This window comes from Myotis myotis, unplaced genomic scaffold (assembly GCF_014108235.1).
Source record: "Myotis myotis isolate mMyoMyo1 unplaced genomic scaffold, mMyoMyo1.p scaffold_m19_p_5, whole genome shotgun sequence".
In the NCBI taxonomy this organism is placed as follows: domain Eukaryota; kingdom Metazoa; phylum Chordata; class Mammalia; order Chiroptera; family Vespertilionidae; genus Myotis; species Myotis myotis.
In genome coordinates this window covers 65554348-65576980 of record NW_023416357.1, presented here as the reverse complement: position 1 = coordinate 65576980, position 22633 = coordinate 65554348, and the positions used below count along the sequence as shown (strand labels likewise).

General features: G+C 39.4%; 1 protein-coding gene across 4 annotated transcripts in view; it reads right to left on the bottom strand.

The window, feature by feature from the left end:
• The window catches only part of WDR36 (WD repeat domain 36), a 40604-nt gene extending 19234 nt beyond the window's left edge, over positions 1–21370 (bottom strand). For 2 of the 4 annotated variants that reach the window (XM_036309879.1, XM_036309882.1), the window contains exons 1-12: positions 21087–21370; positions 18212–18239; positions 16198–16298; positions 14509–14626; positions 12608–12740; positions 10833–10887; positions 8200–8332; positions 7766–7941; positions 7318–7438; positions 6881–6946; positions 5620–5706; positions 4365–4510 (exon numbers count right to left, since the gene is read on the bottom strand). In XM_036309879.1, coding sequence (XP_036165772.1) covers positions 4365–4510; positions 5620–5706; positions 6881–6946; positions 7318–7438; positions 7766–7941; positions 8200–8332; positions 10833–10887; positions 12608–12740; positions 14509–14626; positions 16198–16298; positions 18212–18239; positions 21087–21281 — 1359 coding nt within the window. In that variant the 5' untranslated portion in view covers positions 21282–21370. The remainder of the gene's footprint in view (positions 1–4364; positions 4511–5619; positions 5707–6880; positions 6947–7317; positions 7439–7765; positions 7942–8199; positions 8333–10832; positions 10888–12607; positions 12741–14508; positions 14627–16197; positions 16299–18211; positions 18240–21086) is intronic. The other 2 variants (XM_036309881.1, XM_036309880.1) reach the window with 2 other exon arrangements.
• Positions 21371–22633: the final 1263 nt, after the last annotated feature.

Here is a 22633-nt window from a genome sequence, read left to right as displayed (position 1 = left end):
TAAAGATGGATATATAGAACAATAAAAGAGAACTGAGAGTCCAGAAGTAAACCCTCACATAATGTCAAATGATTTTGGGCAAGGGTGCCAAGATCATTCAATGGTAAAAGAATAATCTTCTGAACAAATGATGCTGAACACCTAACTAGATATTAACTCAGAAATGATTATAGATCAAAAGTAACAGCTAAGACTATGAAACTCTTATAAGAAATCACAGGGGTAAATCTCCATGGCCTTGGGTTAAGCAATGATTTTTCTAAAACCACGAGCAGTATATAAAAAAAAAATAGGTTAGACTTCACTAAAATTAAAAAATCTTAGGCAGAAAATGATACCAGCAAGAAAACAAAATGATGGCCCATAGAATGGGAGAAAATATCTGCAAATCATGTATCTAATAAGGTACTTGTACCTGGATTATATAAAGAGCTATTAAAACTCAATAATAAAAAGATAAATAATTCCATTAAACAATGGGCAAAGGATTTAATAAACATTTCTCCAAAGAAAATACACAAACAGCCAATAAGCACATGAAAAATGTTCACCATAATTAAGTCATTGAGGAAATGCAAATTAAAACCACAATGAGATACTCACTAGGATGGCAATAATCAAACGAACAGACAGTAGTAAGGCTAGGATGTATAGAATTTGGAACCTCTATACATTGCTGGTTAGAAATGCAGCTTTTTTGAAAAACCGGTTGACAGTTCCTCAAAAATGTTAAAGAGAGTTATATTATGACTTAATCATTCTTCTTAGATATAAATGCAGAGAAATAAAACACATGTCCACATAAAAATCTGTATACCAATGTTCATAAGCAGTACTTATAGCCAAAAAGTAGGAACAACACAAATGTCCATCAATTAACTGACCAATGGCTAACCAAAATGAGGTTTATACACAAAATGGAGTATTATTCAGCAATAAAAGGTATACAGTTTTGATACAAGCTACAACATGGATGCATCTTGAAAACATGCTAAGTAAAAGAAGCCAATCACAAAGATCATATATTGCATGATTCCCTTTATGTGAAACTAGAGGCCTGGTGCACAAAAATTTGTGCACTTGGGAGGATCCCTCAGCCGGGCTATGCCCTCTTGCAGTCTGGGACCCCTTGGAGGATGTCCAGCTGCTGGCTTAGGCCCGCTCCCTGGGGGATCAGGCCCAAACTGGCAGTAAGACATCCCTCTGGCAGCCTGGCAGTCCTCAGGGGATGTCCACTTACCAGCAGGGAGCAGACCTAAGCTGCAGTTGGACATCCTTAGCGCTGCTGAGGAGGCAGGAGAGGCTCCCACCACCACCGCTGTGCTGGCAGCCATCAGCCTGGCTTGTGGCTGAGCAGAGCTCCCCCTGTAGGAGCGCACTGACCACCAGGGGACAGCTCCTGCATTGAGCATCTGCCCCCTGGTGGTCAGTATGTGTCATAGTGACCAGTCATTCCCAGTCGTTCTGCTGTTAGGGTCAATTTGCATATTACCCTTTTATTATATAGGATAGAAGGCTGGTGCATAGGTGGGGGCCAGCTGGTGGGTGCCTGCCAGCCTGGATGAGGGGCTAATGGGTGTTTGCAGGCTGGTCAAGCCCCCCCCAGTGGGGACCCTCACCCCGTGGAGGTTTGGCTAGCCTGGGTGAGGGGATGATGGCTGTTTTCAGGCTGGCCACACCCCCTTTAGGGTGGGAGGTCCCCTCTGGGGTGCCTGGCCAGTCTGGGTGAGGGGCTAAGGGCCATTTTCAGGCTGGTCAAGCACCCCGGCGACGGAAGCTCCCAGCCTCTCCTTTTTTTCTTTTTCTTTTTATTCTGGGATTTATTTACCTTCTATAATTGAAACTTTGTAGCCTTGAGTGGAGCTCAGAGCCAGCCAGGATGGGCGGGAAGACTGGCTTCCTCCATCGCCAGGGGAAACCCAAGCCTCCTGCTCGCTCCAGCTCTGTGGTCACGGCCGGCTGAAAGCAGGTATCTGGGGTTTATTTATCTCCTATAATTGAAACTTTGTTGCCTTGAGTGGAGCTCAGAGCCGGCTGTGGCAGGTGGGAAGCTTGGCTTCCTCCATCACTGGGGCAATCAAGCCTCCTGCTTGCTCCAGCTCCATGGCTGCTGGCTGCCATTTTGGTTGGGTTAATTTGCATATAGTCACTCTGACTGCCCGGTGGGCATGGCTTAAGGCATAGTGAAGATACAGTCAATTTGCATGTTTGTCTTTTATTAGTGTAGATGGCCAGAATAGGCAAATCTATAGACAGTGGGGCCTTGACTTACAAGTGTCCCGACTAACGAGTTTTTCGAGATATGAGCTGTCTCTTGGCTGATTTTTTGCTTTGAGTTGCGAGCTAAAATTCGGGTTATGAGCCAGCTTCAGATATCCCACCGCTAGCTGGCGCAGCGAACGTCAGTAATTTGACATACGAGTAATTTGAGTTATGAGCGCCGTCACGGAACAAATTAAACTCGTAAGTCAAGGCCCCACTGTATACTAGAGGCCCGGTGCATGAAAATTCATGCATTAGTGGGGGGTTCGTCAGCACGGCCATCCGAGGCTTGCCTGTGCCTCAGGCCGCCCCTGGGCAGTTGGGGGGCTGAGGGCGGGTCCGGCTGCACTGTGTGCCTGCTGCACCGCCGGCAGGGCTGAAAGGACTGGGGGACTCCTGCAGGGCTTAGGGGACTGGGCGCCGCCATCTTTGTGACAGTGTGATGGTCAATTTGCATATTCCTTCTTTATTAGATAGCCTAAAAATCTAAGCTATTTATAGGCCAGTAGCTATGACGCGCACTGATCACCAGGGGGCAGACGCTCAATGTGGCAGCTGCGGTTCTTGGGTGACGCACCCAGAACCAGAGAGGAAGAAGCCCGACTCTGGGGTGTGTCACCCATGAACCATCCTTTTGCAATCCGGGAGCCCTCAGGGGATGTGGGAGAGCAGGTTTAGGCTTGATCCCTGCAGGCCAGGCTGAGGGACCCTGTGCACCGGGCCTCTAGTCTACCTATAATAATAACGGCATAATATGCTAATTAGACTGGATGACCTTCCGGACAAAGCCGGGGCTGCGAGGGAAGCCAGGGTCCTGGGTGCCAGAGGGAAGCCGATGCCAGCAGCCTGGAGAAGGAAGGCCTACTCTTGCACAAATTTCCTGCATCAGGCCTCTAGTACAGTATAGGGATAAAAAGTAACTTGTGATTATCTAGGTTAGGGAGATGGGAAAGGGAAAAAGTGAGAGAATACAGATGGTTGCTTATAAGTATAGGATTTCATTTTGAGGTGATGGGAATGTTCTAAAATTAGATTGATAAAATTTTTGTGATGACTGCACCAATTCTATTAATATACTTAAAACCACTGAGTTAATTATATACTTTAAATGAGTGAATTATATCTCAATAAAACTGTTTAAGAAAAAGCAGAGGCAATATTTCTGCAAACCAAACTTGACATCTTTCTCTATATCTTAAATCTCAACCTAACAGAAAATTCACATATTAACAAAAGAAAACAAAAATAAAATTTCAAAGAGGAGTAAGAACTCACAAATAAACACTGGCATTTAAATGTAAAGCTTGTATTTAAATATGCTTAGACTGTACTCAATCAGAGTTTCTCTAAAAGGCATTTATCACAATACACATACACGAAAAAACAAGAAATAAAGGATTTAAATAACTTCTACACCTATTACTCATTAAAGATTTATCTAAATCCTACTCATATAGTAAAAGAAATCAAGGAAGGAAGGAAGGATGAAAATAAAGAGGGGAAGAAACCTTCAAATTCGTATTTATTGAATACAATACTGTACACTCAACATAATTCAGGTGAAGAAATATATGAATAGCTCTGGCTGATATGGCTCAGTTGGATGGAGCTTTATCCTGTGCACCAAAGGGTTACTAGTTCCATCCCTGATGGGGCAGATATGGGAGACAACCAAACTATGTTTCTCTCACATTGATGCTTTTCTCTCTCTCTCTCCCTCTCTCCCCCTTCCTCTCTTTAAAATCAATCAAACATATTAAAACGTATATTTGTGGGTGTGTATACATACATACATATATATATATATATATATATATATATATATATATATATTAATCAATGCTGAAATAATCTTCAAAGGGTATTCTGAGTAATCCTATATGAGTAACAAAATGTAAGAAACCAACATACTACATCTGATTAAGCAAAGCTTAACTTAAACCTAAAGTAATTCTCTGTAAGCTGGAAAACTTAATACTATTAGGGACTAATTTGAAAATGCTTATGTTCTTTCAACCAATATTATCACCAATGAAGTTGAGTATAACAAGATTACAAGATGGTTTTATGGGGGGAAATACTCTTAAAACAAGCTCACTTACTGTTGCAGTAATGTCATCTTTCTTCAGCTCTTTTGGCTTGAGAAAGTAAGAGCCTATAGTAGATCTTTGATAGTTCCAGGTTGAGCAAGATAGCTTACCCTGATGGCAAGCAATAATACCATCCCAGTCACTTTCACGAGCTTCCTCTAAAACATAATTAAAATCATAAACCAATTGCTTTCATTCCCCCATTCATTTCTTCACCTATCATTTATTAAGCATCTAATCTTCCATGTTATCATTAGACATTAGAGACACAATTATAAACATGTAATTCCTGATAGTTATGAGCTTGTAATCCAATAAGAGATTCTGATCAGCAGAAATTACAGTAAAGTATGATTGTGCCTTATAAGAGCACTCAGGAAGTTTGCTAAGAAATTTGGGAAGAACAATAAATGGCTCCATGAAAAAAGCAGTAAAACAAGGAAAAATTAACTGGGAGGATGAGATAGAAGGGTACGCACAGGTCCAAGAGTAACCTGAACAAAATTAAGAACAGCAAGTAAGTGAAGCATTTTCTTGAGGGGTGAGAGGAGGCAGGGCAACTGGGGCCACGTCGCCAAGCGTCTTGAAAGCCATGTAAAGAAAGGAGATTCACCCTAAAGGTAATAAGGGGCCACTGAAAGATTTTTAAGATGAGTGACATGATTCAGATGTTTCAGAAATGTCACTTGGTTCTAAGATAAAAACCAGAAAGGAGGATGGTCAAAATTAAAGTTTTAAAAAAATATCAGTCATCAGGTTGTTAAAATAACCTTGAAGTCAAAATGGTGCTTATATGGTTTTTCTATGATAGTTTTCAATCAATAATCCCATTACCTATGCATTGTTCTTCAGATTACTTCTTTGAATGAAGCACTGCTCAAATGAGAGTTTATTTTAAGATCTCAGTGTATTCAGATCTTTATTAAGTTAGTCAGAGTGCTATGTCCTCAGATCTTGCCTTTTTATACTAGTGAATTTCATTATATTAGGCATATGACAGAATAAAAAGGGCTACAAAGTGATATATCAAATAGTTTATTAATAGCTCTTAGAAATGAGCAAAGCCTGAAATTAATAGATAACAAGTTCAAATTATAAATAACTCTTTTTCAGTCTTCACACAAGATTAGCATGCACTTGGGTTACCTTCCAGATGCTTATTAATATTTGCAAAAACATCTATTAAAATAGAAAAAGATAAAGAAATGTACAGTAGGAAATAAATGACAAAGCAGAACTTCTCAAAACACAGTAAGAAGTTACTTACCAGCTGCAAACTTTGTGATGGGCGGAAGTCTCACTGACAGGGTATTTTGAAGTCCTTTACGTTTAACTCTTTTTTTATTTATTAATCCTAGGGTTGGGGGGAGAGGGGAATATAGCTATGAATCCTTCTTAATGAAATGTACATAAAAGTTATTCACTGTCACATAACTATAAAGTTCAAGATACTCTCATTTAAGTCAGAAGCAAAATAAAGATGTTATTACCACTATCATTCAATTGCTTGTCAAGTTTAGCTAAGTAATGCCATAAAAAATTAAACTATGATATATAATTTATAAAAGATGGTAAAAATATTTTTTGCAGGTGAATGGTGATACAGTCATGTCAATTAAGAGAAACAGCCAAATAATTATTAAAAGTAATAATAGTTTCACTGGATCAGATACCGGACCAATACAAATAAAAAAGATCAGCAAGTTCCCTACAATGCAGCAATATTTAATATCATTATAATATAAATATTATATATTTTTATATTACATTATATTTCTTACTGCAACAAAGATCCCATTCATGTTAGCAAAATAATATTAGAAAATCATATTAAGATATGTAAAATACCACTGAGTGATCTTAACTATGTAGGACAACAAGAGGAAAACCAAAAAGAATTCACTCAGGAAATGAAAAGATGGCTTGAATGAGGAGATACCATATTGCTAGATGTGAAGATTCTTAAGGATATCAAATTTCTTCAATTTAAGAGAAATTATTTTGGATATTGATTTTTAAATGATCCTGAAATTCATCTGTAAGTATATACATGCATGAAGAGCCAGGACATTAGCTTACAAAGAAGAGTAATTATGACTAAAACTGGGAAACATTTTTGTTTAGCAAACAGAATCTTTCAAATGCTGGGGAACCCTTGTAAGGGACAGAGAACAAAATGTGCCCTATTTACAAAAAGATGGGATACTTGCTTTCTCTAAGCTCCTTTCCATCTTTAAAATTCTACTCTTTACAAATGGCTCAAGCTAGAGCATCAAGGTCTTTGGGGTAGCAGCCATACGTTTTTACACCAAAGATGTTTAACTCTTCAATAATCTTACAGCAGCACCTCAACCACTTCTATAGCAACACTGATCTTAGGAATCTTACTGCTGCCCTTTATATAAGGGTTTTTTAATTTTATTAAGAGAAAAATGTATCAATAAAACCTCTTCTGGTCATCTCACAGAATCTTGAAACGTTTCTTTTGTGACCAACAGTTTTTTTTTTCTACCTTGCAAATGACCTACCATGTCCCAAACTCTTGTTAAATTTTTCATGTATTGTGGAAAATGACTGAAGAGTTCCATCTTGACCTGTTGACATATATAGAAAATGCCTAATCAAGCTTCATCAAAACCATGGACCATCTAAACCACAGATCTTACATCCTTCATTACAGTATTCAATTGTGTACTTATTAAGAACAAAGAATAGAATGAAACATTACCATTGTCTCAGAATTAGTAAACAGAATGACATTCCAAATGAAGATAATTATCATCTACAACGTTTCCTGAATATTCAAAGTTAACTCATTCTTCTTCACTTCCTTTTACCCTTTCCCCACATTTCCGAGTAAATCAAAGAGACATTTGAATTTTAAAATGTGCAAATACCAAACTTAATAAAGATTAAGCACCCTGTTCTCAATACTTGCTGGAATCAAGTATGCACAGAAACTCACTTGCGCTAAGAATCTGTTGTCCATTTTGTCCATAATATCTAATTTTGGTAAGAGGAGCACTATGTCCCATTCTGAATCTCAAAAGCCGGCCTTCACCAGTGGGACCATCAAATATCCATACCTGCCAAGAAATAAAATGGTAAGGTTCTTCCACAATGTAAGTTATCTGCAAGCAGCCAAATCATCTTTGACATAAATCAACTGGCACTGGGTAGTGCTGGCCAGGCTGCTGACCCTGCAGTGGAGGGTTAGGGGAGCGATAAACTATAATGCTTTCTCACTTCATAGCAATGTAGCCTGCTGTGTTTTTGTTTCATCTCTACCAGTATCTTATTCCACATTCCTTCCACCTTCTAGGTGTCAGGCTAAAATATTAAAGCAGACTTGTAATAACCTGAAGAGTAGGAGAGATGAGCCAGGAAGATGACAACAACAATAATCATAATACCCTAAGAGCATTGTCAGCGCCATTTGTGACAAGAAGTGGCTCCCTATGGAGAAATGTCAATCCGGCAATTGCTGTAGAGTGTGCATTTCTCATTTGATTGATAAATTTTTTGTCTTCAAGATCCCAGAGTCCAATATGGCCACATGGGCTTCCAGCTGCCATTATTGGATGACCATCTGTTATTAAAATAAAATACATTAACAAAAACATGCACCATAAATTATCAAGTAACTCTTCTTTCTACCCTTTTAATCCATAAAGTGAGAAAAGACTATACACCAAGAATCTATCAATGTTCCTTTGACTCTTTATACTCCAGTATTTCATTCTTTTCTGTTAAATTATAAAAACATCTATTAAGAAAATTTCTGTGAGTTTAAGAGTAATGAATGCACTTTAAGTGTTCTTAAGTCATAGCAATAATTAAGAGTTACCTGTGCGAAATGAAATAGAAGTAATAGGTCCCCAGTCTTGACGAAACTTCATTAATGTTTCATCAAACTTAATGTTATGAATGATAACCTGACCCGACATAAGACCAACAGCAACAACATCCACAGCTGGTGCCTAAAAATTAAAAGATTCAACTTTTAAAATATTTTCAAACAGCTTTAATAATCCTGATTATATGCTTCCTTATTTACATGTTATCAAAAGAAATCATGTTATTTAGCACAAAAGTATTTAAGAATAATTTTCTCCCCAAGTGATTTCTCACCTTCAAATTTGGTAGTTACCATTACCTCCTCTTTCCCAAAACATGGCTGACTTGATAAGAAAACAGTCATAACAGAAACGGAAGTTCATGTCTGAAATCACTATAGATCATTGATTAGTTGTAAACAGAAAAATAAGACAATTCTTAGAAAACATAAAGGCTTGCCATATGCACAGGAACATAAAAGGCCAATGCATGACAACATAAACGGCCAACTACAGCCCTAACAGGTTTGGCTCAGTGGATAGAGCATTGGCCTGCAGACTGATTCCGGGCAAGGGCATGTACCTTGGCTGCGGGCACATCCCCAGTGGGGGGTGTGCAGGAGGCAGCCGACTGATGTTTCTCTCTCATCGATGTTTCTAATTCTCTATCCCTCTCCCTTCCTCTCTGTAAAAAAAATCAATAAAATATATTTTTTTTTAAAAAGGCCAACTACAAAGGAAGTGAAGAGTTGTTTACTCGAGGAAAACAGGAAAAACCTATAAAATATGTTAAAAGGCAAAAAAGTTTTAAACTTAGTCTGTTTCAGCTATAATCGCCTACGATTATAATCTTCATTTTATATAATGATCTTACATACAGGCTCTATAATAAGTTTCTCTATTTTAGCACAGAAGATCAATGCCCAATCCTATATAATAAAAGGCTAATATGCAAATCGACTAAACAACCGACGACCAGTCGCTATGATGCACACTGACCACCAGGGGGCAGATGACCAACGCAGAGGCTGCCCCCTGGTCATCAGTATGCTCCTACAGGGGGAGCGCCGCTCAACCAGAAGCCCTGAGTTGGGCTCATGGCTGGCGGCAGTGGCAGGAGCCTCTCCTGTCTGCAAAGCAATGCTAAGGATGTCTGATTGATGATTTAGGCCCGCTCCCCAGGGGGATGGGGCCTAAGCCATCAGTCGGACCTCCCCCAGGAGCTCCCGGACTGCAAGAGGGTGCAGGCCGGGCTGAGGGATGCCCCCCCCCCCCGCCCGAGTGCACAAATTTCGTGCACCAGGCCTCTACTACCATTATAAAATGGAATCTAGCTCAACATTTTATTAATTTGCTATCATATGACCACTATGCATAAGACCCTGTGTAGATACTATGGATACTAAAACAAGTATATCCCTTGCCTTCAAGGGACCCAATCATCTGATATCTTTGGGGTTTTCTGGGTAGGCAAAAACAGAGCAATGTTGATAGTAAGAAAGAATGAAGAAATGCATATAAATTAGACAGGTATAAACAACAGATATTGAGAAAGACAAGGGTATATTGGCAGCATGTTGTGTCCAATCCTATATAATAAGAGAGGAATATGCTAATTAGACATTATACCCTGAGGGGTAACGACCAAGCGCATCACAACCAGATCACGGATCAGCAGGAGGGTGGGCCAGCGAGGTACAAGCAGGCTGCGGAGAGCTACAGGAAGGGGGAGGGTAGCAAGCTACGAGGGGCGTAGTGGGGAGAGGTGTGGGAGGAGCTCCAGGAGGGAGGCAGCAACCTACTGGCTATAAGCGGGTGGCAGAGAGCAACAGGACAGGGTAGGGCAGCAAGCAAGCGGGAGGCAGAGAACTACAGGAGAGCTGGGCAGCAGGCAGAGAGCTACAGGAGAGCAGGGCAGCGGGTGGAGAGCTACAGGAGGGCGGGGCAGTGGGTGGAGAGCTGCAGGAGAGTGGGGCAGCAGGCGGAGAGCTACAGGAGAGCAGGGCAGCAGGTGGAGAGCTACAGGAGGGCGGGGCAGTGGGTGGAGAGCTACAGGAGGGCGGGGCAGCGGGTGGAGAGCTACAGGAGGGCGGGGCAGCGGGTGGAGAGCTACAGGAGGGCGGCAGCGACCTACTGGCGCACGGATTCGTACGCAGGGCTACTAGTATACATATACAATTCTCTGCAGAAATACTTCCATTCATTCAGACATGTCTATACTCAAAACAAATAGTTATTTCTGGAAGAGCCCAGAAAAAGTATTAGTATTTGGGCCCCAATTATTTCAAGCTACAAATCTTAACAACCTGACAAATGTCTGTGTGACCCACAATGAACAACTCATCTCGATTACGTACAAGGCACTAGACTACATGCTTGCAGAATGATTGGTAAACATAGTTCCACAGCAACCACTAGTTAAGAACCTAATTTCAGGCAAAACAGTTTCCACAAAGTTTATAGGCAAAGGTTTTATTATCTGTTTTCAATTACATTTCCAAAACAATATTTTGAGCATATTCATAAAGATAAACTAGTCTATATATTATTTTGTGTCTAGGTCTAAAAATATAATCAACCCCTGAAACTGGAAGATACAGATACAGCTACTAAATTCGTTTCTTCTTTGAAAAAAAATACTAACCTGCTGAAGAGCCGTCACTCCAACTTTCCATCCCGGAAATGTATATAGAAGTTTACTACAAGAAGAAAAACAGTTGAAAGCTATTTTTCTGGGAGGAAAACAAAATCAACTACACATTAAAAATTAAAAGAGCAAGTGATAATCATTAGGTTCTTACTCTGCCCCACACTATTCTAAAAATACATATTAACTCATTTAATACTCAAAACAATCCCATGAGATAAACTTATACCACTTTTCAGATAAAGAAACCAAGAAACTTAAATATGTGAAATAATTAAGATCCCGTAGCTAATAACTGACAGAAACTGGAGAGATCAATTCCAAATCCCAAGCTGCTAATAACTACTATACTATTCCAACTCTTTAAAAAATTAAATAGAAAAAAAACATGAGTAAAAACTACTTTATATTAGAGGCTATAATAGAAAACAATCTTAGAATATAGGCAAATCTCATTTTTCACTGCAATCTTTCTAGAAACATAACAACAGGGGTTATAGCTACAATACTACAACTGTTATATGGCAATAGTGAAGCTGCTCTAAATTTCAGAATCAAGCCATAAATAACTAAGCCCATGGAGCAGAGTTATAATCGCTGCTCCGTGGTTGAGCAGCACCCCATGAACCAGGAGGTTGTGGTTCAATTCCTGGTCAGGGCAATGCCTGGGGTGTGGGCTAGATCCCCGGAACGGGGTATGCAGGAGGTAGCCAATTTATGATTCTCTTTTATCAATGATGTTTCTATCTCCCTCTCCCTTCCTTTCTCTGAAATCAATAAAAACATATTTAAAAAAAGACACTACAAAAAAACCTTTATCTTATTTTCTCTTTTTAATGGATAAGGACTTTGGGAAGGATAATTTAGATAGTCATACACACACACACACATTATTGATTTTAGAGAGATAAAAGAAGGGAAGGAGGAAAGGGGAGGGGAGGGAGGGGAGAGAGGGAGAGAGGAAAGGAGGGAGAAAGGGAGAGAGGGAGGGAGAGAGAAAAGGAGAGAGGAAGAAAGGAAGGGAGAGAGGGAGGAAGGAGGGAGGGAGGGAGGGAGGGAGGGAGGGAGGGAGGGAGGGAGGGAGGAATCGATTTGTTATTTCACTTATGCATTCACTGGCTGATTCTTATAGGTGCCCTGACAGGGATCAAACTCACAACCATGGCATATTGTGACAACAATCTAAACAACTAAGCTACCCATCCAGAGCTTGAGGTCATGTTTTTGTTTGCTTTTTAAATACTATGTAAGGAAGCCTGAGCTGCCACTTTTTCTCTGGATAAATCTTCAAATAATAGGTAGAGGCACTCAAAATCATTTATCTAGCCCTCCAGCTATACCAATAATATTATAGTAGATGTCTATCATGTTTGTGATGGATGATAAGAGTACTTTTAGCCTGAAACCACTCTTAAATGCTACCACTAAATTACTAGAAGCTGCCCAGTGACAATCTTATAATTATTTTCTGGACTTATGTTACTTTACTAGAGCCTTCTCTATAGTTACATGATTTTTTTTTTACAATGACTAGGGCCATTAGTATATACTTTTCAATGGGCATATATGAAGCTGCCTACCATGTGCCATGACTACATGCCAAACTTTCATGTATGTGATGCCGTAAGTAACAATTCCAAAAATATGTACATTTATTGAAAGCCCTCCAAGTAAACATATAAAGGCAGAGAGAATTGAGAGACTTAAGTACCCATTAGGTAGGAATAGATAAGTAGGAGCCACCCATACTATATTCTAAATAAAGTGCTCACTTGGATTTCACATTCCACAACTGCAGCCTTCCTTGTTCACTGCCAAGAAGTATTTTATTCAAGTAGGTACTTGGATGCAAAATTGCAGAAATTTTAAATACCGATTTATCAAAAGTCAATTGCAGATATTCTTCTATAAAAGCAAAAGTTATGAATAACATGTAATTATTTTTTATAAATTAGTTCAAAATGTTTTCATATACCCATATATTCATCACTTAAAATAAGTCTACCACATCAAAGATTTATATACTAATATAAATCAAAGACTTATTTTTACAAACTTATAAACATTCTGTAAGAAATTAAATAAATGTGATGGGGGCAATCTGTAAATATAATTTAAAGTGTCAAAAATTTTCTAAAAGTTCCAATATCAGTATTACTAAAAATGTCTCTCACTGCTAAATTGGTTTATAGAAATGAAAAATAAGAACTTAAAGAAAATGACAATAGGAATAAATAAGCCTTAATATTTTTATAATCAATACTGAATGTTCCACGTGAAGTGCTCTGAGCTCTTCCAGGAAATGAAGGGCCAACTACCTCAAAGATGTAATAAGTAAGAGGCAAACCTCAGTGAAATTAAGAACATGTCCCTCACATATTTCCACAGAAGAACCTATAACATGTTTTGAAATGTTCTACATGTTTAAAATTCCTATGTATAAATTTTGTTTTCTACTTCATACATGGATTATCCATAATTAAAACAATTTTTTACTAAATTTTCCAATAAGTTTGAGTATCCAAGAAGGTACTTTTCATTTAATCATTAGTTCACATACTATCTGGCACACTGCTACACACTCCCATGGGTATGTGTATCCCAGTCTAAGAAGCATAGATACAGGTAAAAATTATACCAAGTTTACTTTAAATACTATTTTTAAAAGATTCTCACCGTTATCTGATTTAAGTTTTATTTAAAAGTCATTACAAACAACTCCCTGAAGAAATGTGCTGCTCTAACAGTAATAAAAACTTGGGCATCAGCATCTACGGAAAGCCAGTAGGACTCTAAGAATCAGATTCTCAAACTTTATAAAAGGCCTTTTAATATCCATCTGCACAGGGACTACTTTTGGAGGTAATATAAGATAAAAATGTAAGCAGATTTAAAAACAGCTTTATTTCATAAAAGACCCACAGTGTTTTACTGAGGAAAGCTGGGGATATTCTGGTGATGAATGCCTAATCTTTGAAGATAATACAGTCCCATAAGCATAGCTCAGTGCCACTGTGTAAGAATATCACTGTTAAAGAACATTAACTTTTCCTTAGAAAAAGGATGTACATTTTCCTTCAGACTATAGCAGTGGTCTGCAAACTGCGGCTCACGGGCCACATGCGGCTCTTTGGCCCCTTGAGTGTGGCTCTTCCACAAAATACCATGTGCGGGCGCGCACGTACAGTGCGATTGAAACTTCGTGGCCCATGTGCAGAAGTCGGTATTTTGTGGAAGAGCCACACTCAAGGGCCCAAAGAGCCACATGTGGCCCGTGAGCCGCAGTTTGCCAACCACTGGATTATAGGATTTTCAAGTTTACTGTTACTAAAAGTTGAAAATACAAACCAAGATTAACAGGTATAAATATATATCAAAATTCATTCCACAGAGAATATAACATGTCACTAAAAACTTGGAGAGCTGCAATGGAAAATGTATTAGTCTATATAATATATACTGGTAAACACATTAAACAGGTTATAAAGAGCTCAACTAGCTGACTAAAATTGCTTATCCAGTTTTTACTTAGAACCGTTTTCCCTATACATGTTACAGATTCTTTGTTAAAAATTTTTTACTGCTTATATATGAAATCTGGTATAGATTTTTTTTCAATTCTATCTCTAAACATGCCATCCCAAGATAAAGCAATAAATTGGTTAATTCTTACCTTCTGAGTATATGTGCCAAATAATAAGAATGCTGTCAGTATCAACAGAGATAACATGATCCCCAAAGGGTTGCAAAAGATGGATTTCTGCCTTATGACCCTTAAAGGTATGTACTACCTACAATGTCAAAGTTCAAAAGAATTTCATATTATTCATTCATCATGCAATATTATTCATATTAATCATGTTAATCATGTTAAGAAACATGATCTAACTTCGGACTATCCATGCTAGATTAACAAATAGCAAGGAATCAGGTATTTTCAACTGCTCTCTAGCCAGTTCAATAATAAGGAAACATGGATTGGAAACAGAATGAGATCTGAGAGGCTGAGCCTCTCAAGTGAGCTCAGGAAGGAGGCACACACACACAGCTGGGGTCCCTCACTTAATCCAACCAGCACAACTCCATGCATCCTAGAAAAGTGATATATTCTAGAAGGCTGACCTCCACAGACTCCATCAAAAGCTGGCTTCCAGATATGAGAAAAGGAGAGAGATATAGGGTATTTCTTTCCCATAGCTTTGTTTTAGGGAAGAAGTACTGTGTTCCTCAATAACTATGGTTTCAGTTCTCACCAGGCTTCAGTAACACTATTTCTTTTAATCTCATTGGACGTAGTGGTGGTGACAGTTTTCTAGGTAATAGTCTTTGATGCCTTTGCACACCTAATCTATAATAATAAAAGCTTAATATGCTAATTAGACCGGGTGACATTCCGGATGAAGAGGAGCTGTGAGGGAAGCCCAGGTCCCGGGTGCCTGCCCAGTGGCTGGAGGGAAGCCCGGGTCCTGGGTGCCAGAGGGAAGCCAGTGCTGGGAGCCAGGAGAAGGAAGGCCTACTCTTTTTTTTTTTTTTAAATTGTGTTTTATTGCTTAAAGTATTACAAAGAGTATTACATATGTCTCCTTTTCTTTTCTTTTCCCCCTTTGACCTTCCCCCAGCCTCCCCTACCCGCCAGTATCTTGTGTCCATTGGTTATGCTTATATGCATGCATACAAGTCCTTCAGTTGATCTCTTAACGCACCCCCCCCCACCAACCCTCCCTGGCAGGAAGGCCTACTCTTGCACGAATTTTGTGCATCAGGCCTCTAGTATGTATATATATATAAAATCTCTCAGAGAAAACTACAAACTGCAATACTTTGCAAAAAACAGACATTTTCCCTAACTCTCTAAAAACCCAAACATCTCCCATGAAAGAACTCCACAGGTAAGTTGCCATCCTACCACAGGTAGTGATGATGGAGGACTTTGGGAACAAATGTCAGTCCATTCAACCCTTAACAAGCACAATGATTCTATCACTTGGCCAGGCACCCCTACTGCCACTCTCCCTTTCGTTCTGGACCACTAAAGCCAGATCATCTCTCTAGTTTTCCCAGGACAAACTTAGATTAAGACATAAAAGATTGGCAGATTAAGAAAAAAAAAAGATTCTTCATTATTAGTGGAGAAAACAAGAGAATCTAGCTTTCTTTATGTAGGGACAAGTACTTAGTTTTTAGAAAAGGAGTTAGACGCTGAGCTGTTCACAATAAAAAGCCAATTCTCATAAAGCTGTGGTGCCAATGTGAATAAAGTCCCAGAAGAAGGAGGCCAACTTCAAAGTTCTCTCCACTATCATGACAATTTGACTACTAACTGCAAAAGACAATCAAATTAAAATAGTCCAGTGGTACAAACCTCTTTATTACGGGCAAATGCAGAGAAAACATTTCCATAAGCAGCAAAGACCAGCCTCCCATCAGCTGCCATACAGCAGATATCCTGTGGAAGAGAGTTACCTAGGAAAAAAGAAATATGAAGTGATAAAAAATTAAGATCTTGAAACAGATGGAAACCTCAAGTATACACATAACATTTTTCCTGGTTATAATTTAAAAATATGTGTGTGTACAAATATGAAAGCTAACCATCAGAGTATAAAATTTTGACTTTAATGTTATTTTAGACATCTAATAATAACTATGAGGCTGAAACTATGAAATCATCTTAACCCTCACTAAGAGAACTAATGCCTCGTATTTGCAGACATAAACACATAATTCTAAGGAAGTGAAAAGAAGCTTTTTGAGGTTATTTGGGAAAAATCCTTAATACACAAAACTTTAGCAGACAGACATTCAGCCCATATGTGAATGTTTTCAGGAACATCAAGTTCACTAATAACTCCAGGAAAATTTTTAAAGTAAATAAAAACTTAGAATCCCATCTAACTCTACACTTTGGAGAATCCTCAAAAATACTCCATATGGCCCTAGCCAGTTTGGCTCAGTGGACAGACCACTGGCCTGCAGACTGAAGGGTCCCAGGTTCCAGTCAAGGGCATATGCATGGGTTGCAGGCTCGATCCCCAATAGGGAGCATGCAGGAGGCAGCCAATCAGTGATTCCCTCTCATCATTGATGTTTCTCTCTCTCTCCCTCTCCCTCTCTGAAATCAATAAAATTATGTATTTTTAAAAAAATACTCCATATGGTATTCTACATGTTGACCCTTAAAATGAACAATCTGGCTCCCACTCCATCTTCTCCAAGATAAATATGCCTATCAACTGTTGTCTTTCTCATATGATATGATTTCTTGAATCCTCTCTCACTGTCATGGTCACCCTGGCCTTTTTAAAATTTTCTGCTTAGGGGGTTAGAGGATTAGAAGATAAAGAATTAAGCATTTTTTTATGCTGCATATTACACTTTGGGATTTCATTTACAAAATACTATTTTTATAGGTTTATTATTCACTTCTGTATTCAACTGAGGTTACGTTGTCCTTCTTCTGCCTCCTATAATCTTTTAAAAACTTTAAGTTTATCAGATATATCCAATAGATTCCTTACAGTTCTCCTCTGTCTCTCTTACAAAGATCATAACTGATAGTAAACCTAGTCTCTGCACTTTGGCAAGCCCTTTATTTTATTAAACAATTTCAAAAAAATAAATATTCCTTCCATTAGAAAAATATCTAAATGTGTGAAAAGGGAAAATGTCTTCCTTACAATCAAAGTGATGATGAAATATGAAAAGCACTATTTGGTAATCATAATACTGATTACTGATTCAGGTAAGAAGTATCACTGAATGATAAAAGCAGCAGCTGACACTTTGAAGAGTAACAGGATATTTATAATGTCTCAATGTATCTTACCACAAGATACATATTAATTACAGAGGGCAAAACTTTAAAATGGAGCCTCCTGACAAATGTCACCTTAACAAAACTATCAGTTATCACTGCCAGGAAAAGGGCTAAGAAACAGCATGTGTGTTCTGATATGATTCACTGAGAATTCAGCATCATTTCTTTGTTATTCTTGACACAGTACATAACCTCTACTTAATCACACAGAAATTTTTTTTAAAATAAATTTAACGGATAGTCTAAAAAAGAACTAGCCTATATAGACTTCAAAAATGTCAATGATGTAAAACAAAACAAAACAAAAAAGACAAAAATGTCAATGATGTGAAGCACAGCAAAAGTCTAACGAACTATTCCACATTAAAGAAGATTTAAGAGACATGACAACTAAATGTAGCATATGATCCTGACTTGATATATATATTTTTTTTTTTGCTATGTAGGTCTATCAGAAATACACACTGGATTCCTTATATGTTCTGTAAGTCTTAAATTTATGTTGAAATTTTAAAAAGATACAAAGTATACATAGATTCAGAATAAAGTTTACACTTACTTACTGCGACCAAACTAAGTTTCTGAACCTGTTTTAAAAGAGGAAAAAAAAAGATTAAATTCTCACCAACAAAAATCTATAATAATAAAAGCATAGTATGCTAATTAGGCCGGGCAGCCAAACGACCTTCTGGATGTCATTCTGGACATCCTTCTGGATGAAGCTGCGGCGGTGGGGGCTGAGGCAGAATGGTTAGGGGCAATCAGGCAGGCAGGTGAGTAGTTAGGGGTGATCAGGCAGGCAGGCAGGTGAGCGGTTAGGAACGAGCAGTCCCAGATTGTGAGAGGGATGTCCAACTGCCAGGATAGGGTCTAAACTGGCAGTTGGACATCCCCTGAGGGGTCTTGGATTTCGAGAGGGTGCAGGCCCAGCTGAGGGACCTCCCCCAGACCCCCATGCACGAATTTCATGCACCAGGCCTCTAGTAATTATAATAATCTAACACTTGAAGATCAAAATATAATCTCATACATAAATTTGATATGCTGTCCTTCCTAAGACAATTAGTGATCCTAATTTTCATTATTAGGAAAACTTATCATTTCAACTATTTCATCAGTAATGGTGAAGGAAAGGGTAGGTGAATGTTTTTTATAATGGGCCACACAGAAAATATTTTAGGGCTTTGCAGGCTATGTGGTCTTTGTTGTGTCTACTCAACTGCGAATGTACCAAGAGAGCAGTCATATATAATGCATAAACAAATGTGTGTGGCTGTATTCCTATAAACTTAATCTTTTCATATGCCATGAAATACTATTCTTTTGATTTTTCCCCCTAAACATCTAAAAATGTCTAAACTGCCCATCTCAGAAGCACAGAGCTCCAGAGAGGTATAAATGTGAAATCAAACCCCACAGATGCAAGAGTGCTAAGATTGAAAGGGCCCTTAACAATGATTTAAATATCCTATGTTTCACCCTAACCAGTTTGGCTCAGTGGATAGAGCGTTGGCCTGCAGACTGAAAGGTCCCGGGTTCGATTCCAGTCAAGGGCATGTACCTTGGTTGCGGGCACATCCCCACTGGGGAGTGTGCAGGAGGCAGCTGGTCGATGTTTCTCTCTCATCGATGTTTCTTTCTCCCTCTCCCTTCCTCTCTGTAAAAAATCAATAAAATAAAAATAAAAATATCCTATGTTTCTTAAAAGAGTAGATGTCTCCATCCCATGCCAAATTTGATTATACTGCATCCTACTACTGTGCAAATTTTACTTGGAGCTTGTCATGTTATGTTAGAATAAACACAAAACTACATGGGGAAAAAATAAAATGTCATACAAAAACAAATGGTGAGCAAGGCTGCCTTGCAGACTATAGTTTGCTGACCCTAATCTGTGGTTACTGATCCAGCTGTGAAACCTTGAGAAAGTTACTCAGGCTCCCTGTGACTCAAAGTCTCCATAAAGCAAGGATGAATACAGATACCTGCTTTATGAAATTATCATGATACTCAATGAGTAAAATTTGTGTAAAACAGTTAGAATGGAACCAGTCATATCATAACTGCTCAATAAATGTTAGCTACTATGACCATCACCTCCACCTTTGGCTTGGCCTTCACTTTCCAATTCCACTAATTCAACAGGCTGCCAACAACCAGTTCTTCTTGCTAATAACCCACTTGATTTTCACAATCCATCAAGGAATAGAACTTTATAGCATGGTTTCCAGAAAAAAGTACTCCATTAACACTTGCCATTATCATCTTCCTCATAAAAGAAAAGCTTAAGAACCATGCGATTGCATTCGTATGTGGGACAGAAAACTGAAACTCTGAGACACAGAGAGACAACAGCATGGTGGTTACCAGAGGGAAGGGGGACAGGAGAGGTAGAGGATAAAGGGGACAAGTATATGATGACGGAAGATGATCTGACGATGGGGGTGGACACACAATGCGATATACAGTACAGATCATGTATCACAGTAACGGACACTCGAAACCTATGACACAATTGACCAATGTCACCCCAATAAATTTAATTTTTTTTTTAAAAAAAAAAAGGTTCCTGCTTTCACAGTGCATACATTCATTTGGAGAAGACAAAAGAAGGAGGTAAACAGCAACAAAGACTATTCCAATCACTCATGAGATGTGGGATGCCAGACCCTCAACATCGGTGGAAAATAGATGCTCAGGGGAAGTTTGGGGAAATTAGTTTGCTATCAAAAGTGGACAGTTCCCTACCTCATAATTAATCCCACCCTCTCCATCTCTCTCAACAGATGTCAGTGAATCTCTAATCCAGCTGTGGCATCAACTGCCCGATAAATGCCTTGCAGTTCTTCCTCACCAAGAGTGGGGGGCCTAAGCACTTGTCTCAATCACAGTTACAGCTTCAAGAGAACTAACATGACGACTCACTGTACGAATAGACTGCCCTGGGACTGAAATGTTCTCTGGTGCTTCCCCCTAACCCAGTGGTTCTCAACCTTCTGGCCCTTTAAATACAGTTCCTCATGTTGTGACCCAACCATAACATTATTTTCGTTGCTACTTCATAACTGTACTGTTGCTGCTGTTATGAATCGTAATGTACATATCGGATACGCAGGATGGTCTTAGGCGACCCCTGTGAAAGGGTCGTTCGATCGCCAAAGGGGTCGCGACCCACAGGTTGAGAACCGCTGCCCTAACCGGACTGCCTCGGAAACCCGCCCCAGCGGACTGCGAGGTCTAACGCAGCATCGGGGGCGAGGCGAAGGTGAAAAGCAGCAGGAAGGGGTTAAGGAAGAGACGGGCAGAAAGACAGTCCTAGGGGGGCGGGGGGCGGGACGGGGACGGTGCGGGAGGAGGACGGGGCTGGAGAGCGGGATGACCCCGGGTCCGGGAGGGTGGTTCCCGGAGAGCGGGTGATGGAAGGAGTCACTCACGTCGTAGGTGTGGAAGCTCTTGCCCACGCAGGTCGTCACGTAGAAGCGGCGCTTCAGCGCGTTGAACCGCACCACGTGTGGAATGTCGTTGCTGAAAAGCCCTAAGGCCCGGAACCCTGCGAACAGTGCGCTGGCCGAGCGGCCTCCTGCGTCCCGCTCCATCGCTGCGGAGGTCCGGTCGGCTCTGGGCTCCATCCAGTCCCGACAGAAACCACGCAGCCGGTCTTGAACACGGCGCGTGGGGCAAACCTGGGGCCGGACTACAGACTCACAAGCGCTTCCGGTGCCTCCTGCCAATCGCGTCAGCGAAGACTGTCCTCAGTGCAATCGAAAAAGAGCTCCCTCCGGGTCTCACAATGGAGGCGCGATTTCGGTTCCGGTCCCGCAGGCCACAGTCCCCAGCAGTTAGCGGTGCTCCCAGCTCTGATGCGGCTGATCAGTCACTTTTCAGCAGGACCTTGGGGAGGAGAGCGCTCAAGTCCAGGACGTTGAATGGGAGACCAAAGTCTTAAAACCAAAATGAATCAGGTTAAACATGTGGATATGAAAACGTATAAAACGTGAGGCTATTGAGAAAATTTGAACGCTAACTGGATATTTAATGTTTATTATATTTATGTGATAGTAGTATTGTTACTATATTTTTAAAGCCCTTTGTCATTTGGATATACATATCGATATATTTACGGATAAAATGATATACCCGTATTTGCTTTCCAATAGTTAGGGACATAATGTCGGGTTTGGATGAAACAGATTGATAATTGTTGAACCTAGGGAATAGATATATTAGAGTTCATAATACTATCCTGATACTTCCAATAAAATAGAAAATTTTCATAATAAAAAAATATATATATTTTTTCTTTTCGCCGAGTTTGTTTACAGTGGAATAGACTGGGATATTAACTGATTATTAATTGTTTATGTCTCTGTTACAGAACATGCACACACAATTTTAATTACTAGATTAACATTTTTAAAGAACTTTTTAAAATTGTATATAATGCATACGTTGTTTTAATAATCAGAAGTGAAGACTTCTGTAGCTATTGGCAGTTTAGGGAGAAAATTGAAAAGTTTCCCAACCAGGCTTTACAGTTCATGGAGCCTTTGACACTTATCTTAATATAACCCTCAAATTAAGACTCAGAGGTGTTTATGGCACAAATTGTAGTGCTGTTTAATACACGGGGAATTGATTCATTGGGGTTAAGTGATTTGTCCAAAGTTCCAAGATTACTTAATGCCCCAAATCAGAGTAACACAGTGTTTAGAAAGGGAGAAGGGGCAATCACTGAAGGGCAGATGGAGGATGGGAGAAATATGCATTCGGCAATCATATTTTCAAGATGAAATGAGCCTCGTGATGGGTGTAGATTCACATTAGATGAGGGACATGAGGTTCCTGGAGATTACCTAACTTGTCAATGAATTAAAGGTAGTGTAGTATTTTGAATGTAGGCCTGTCTGACAATCAGATTTATGTTTTTTGACCTACATCTGGACACAAATTTAAAAATTAGAACTGTCATGAAAAACCTAGT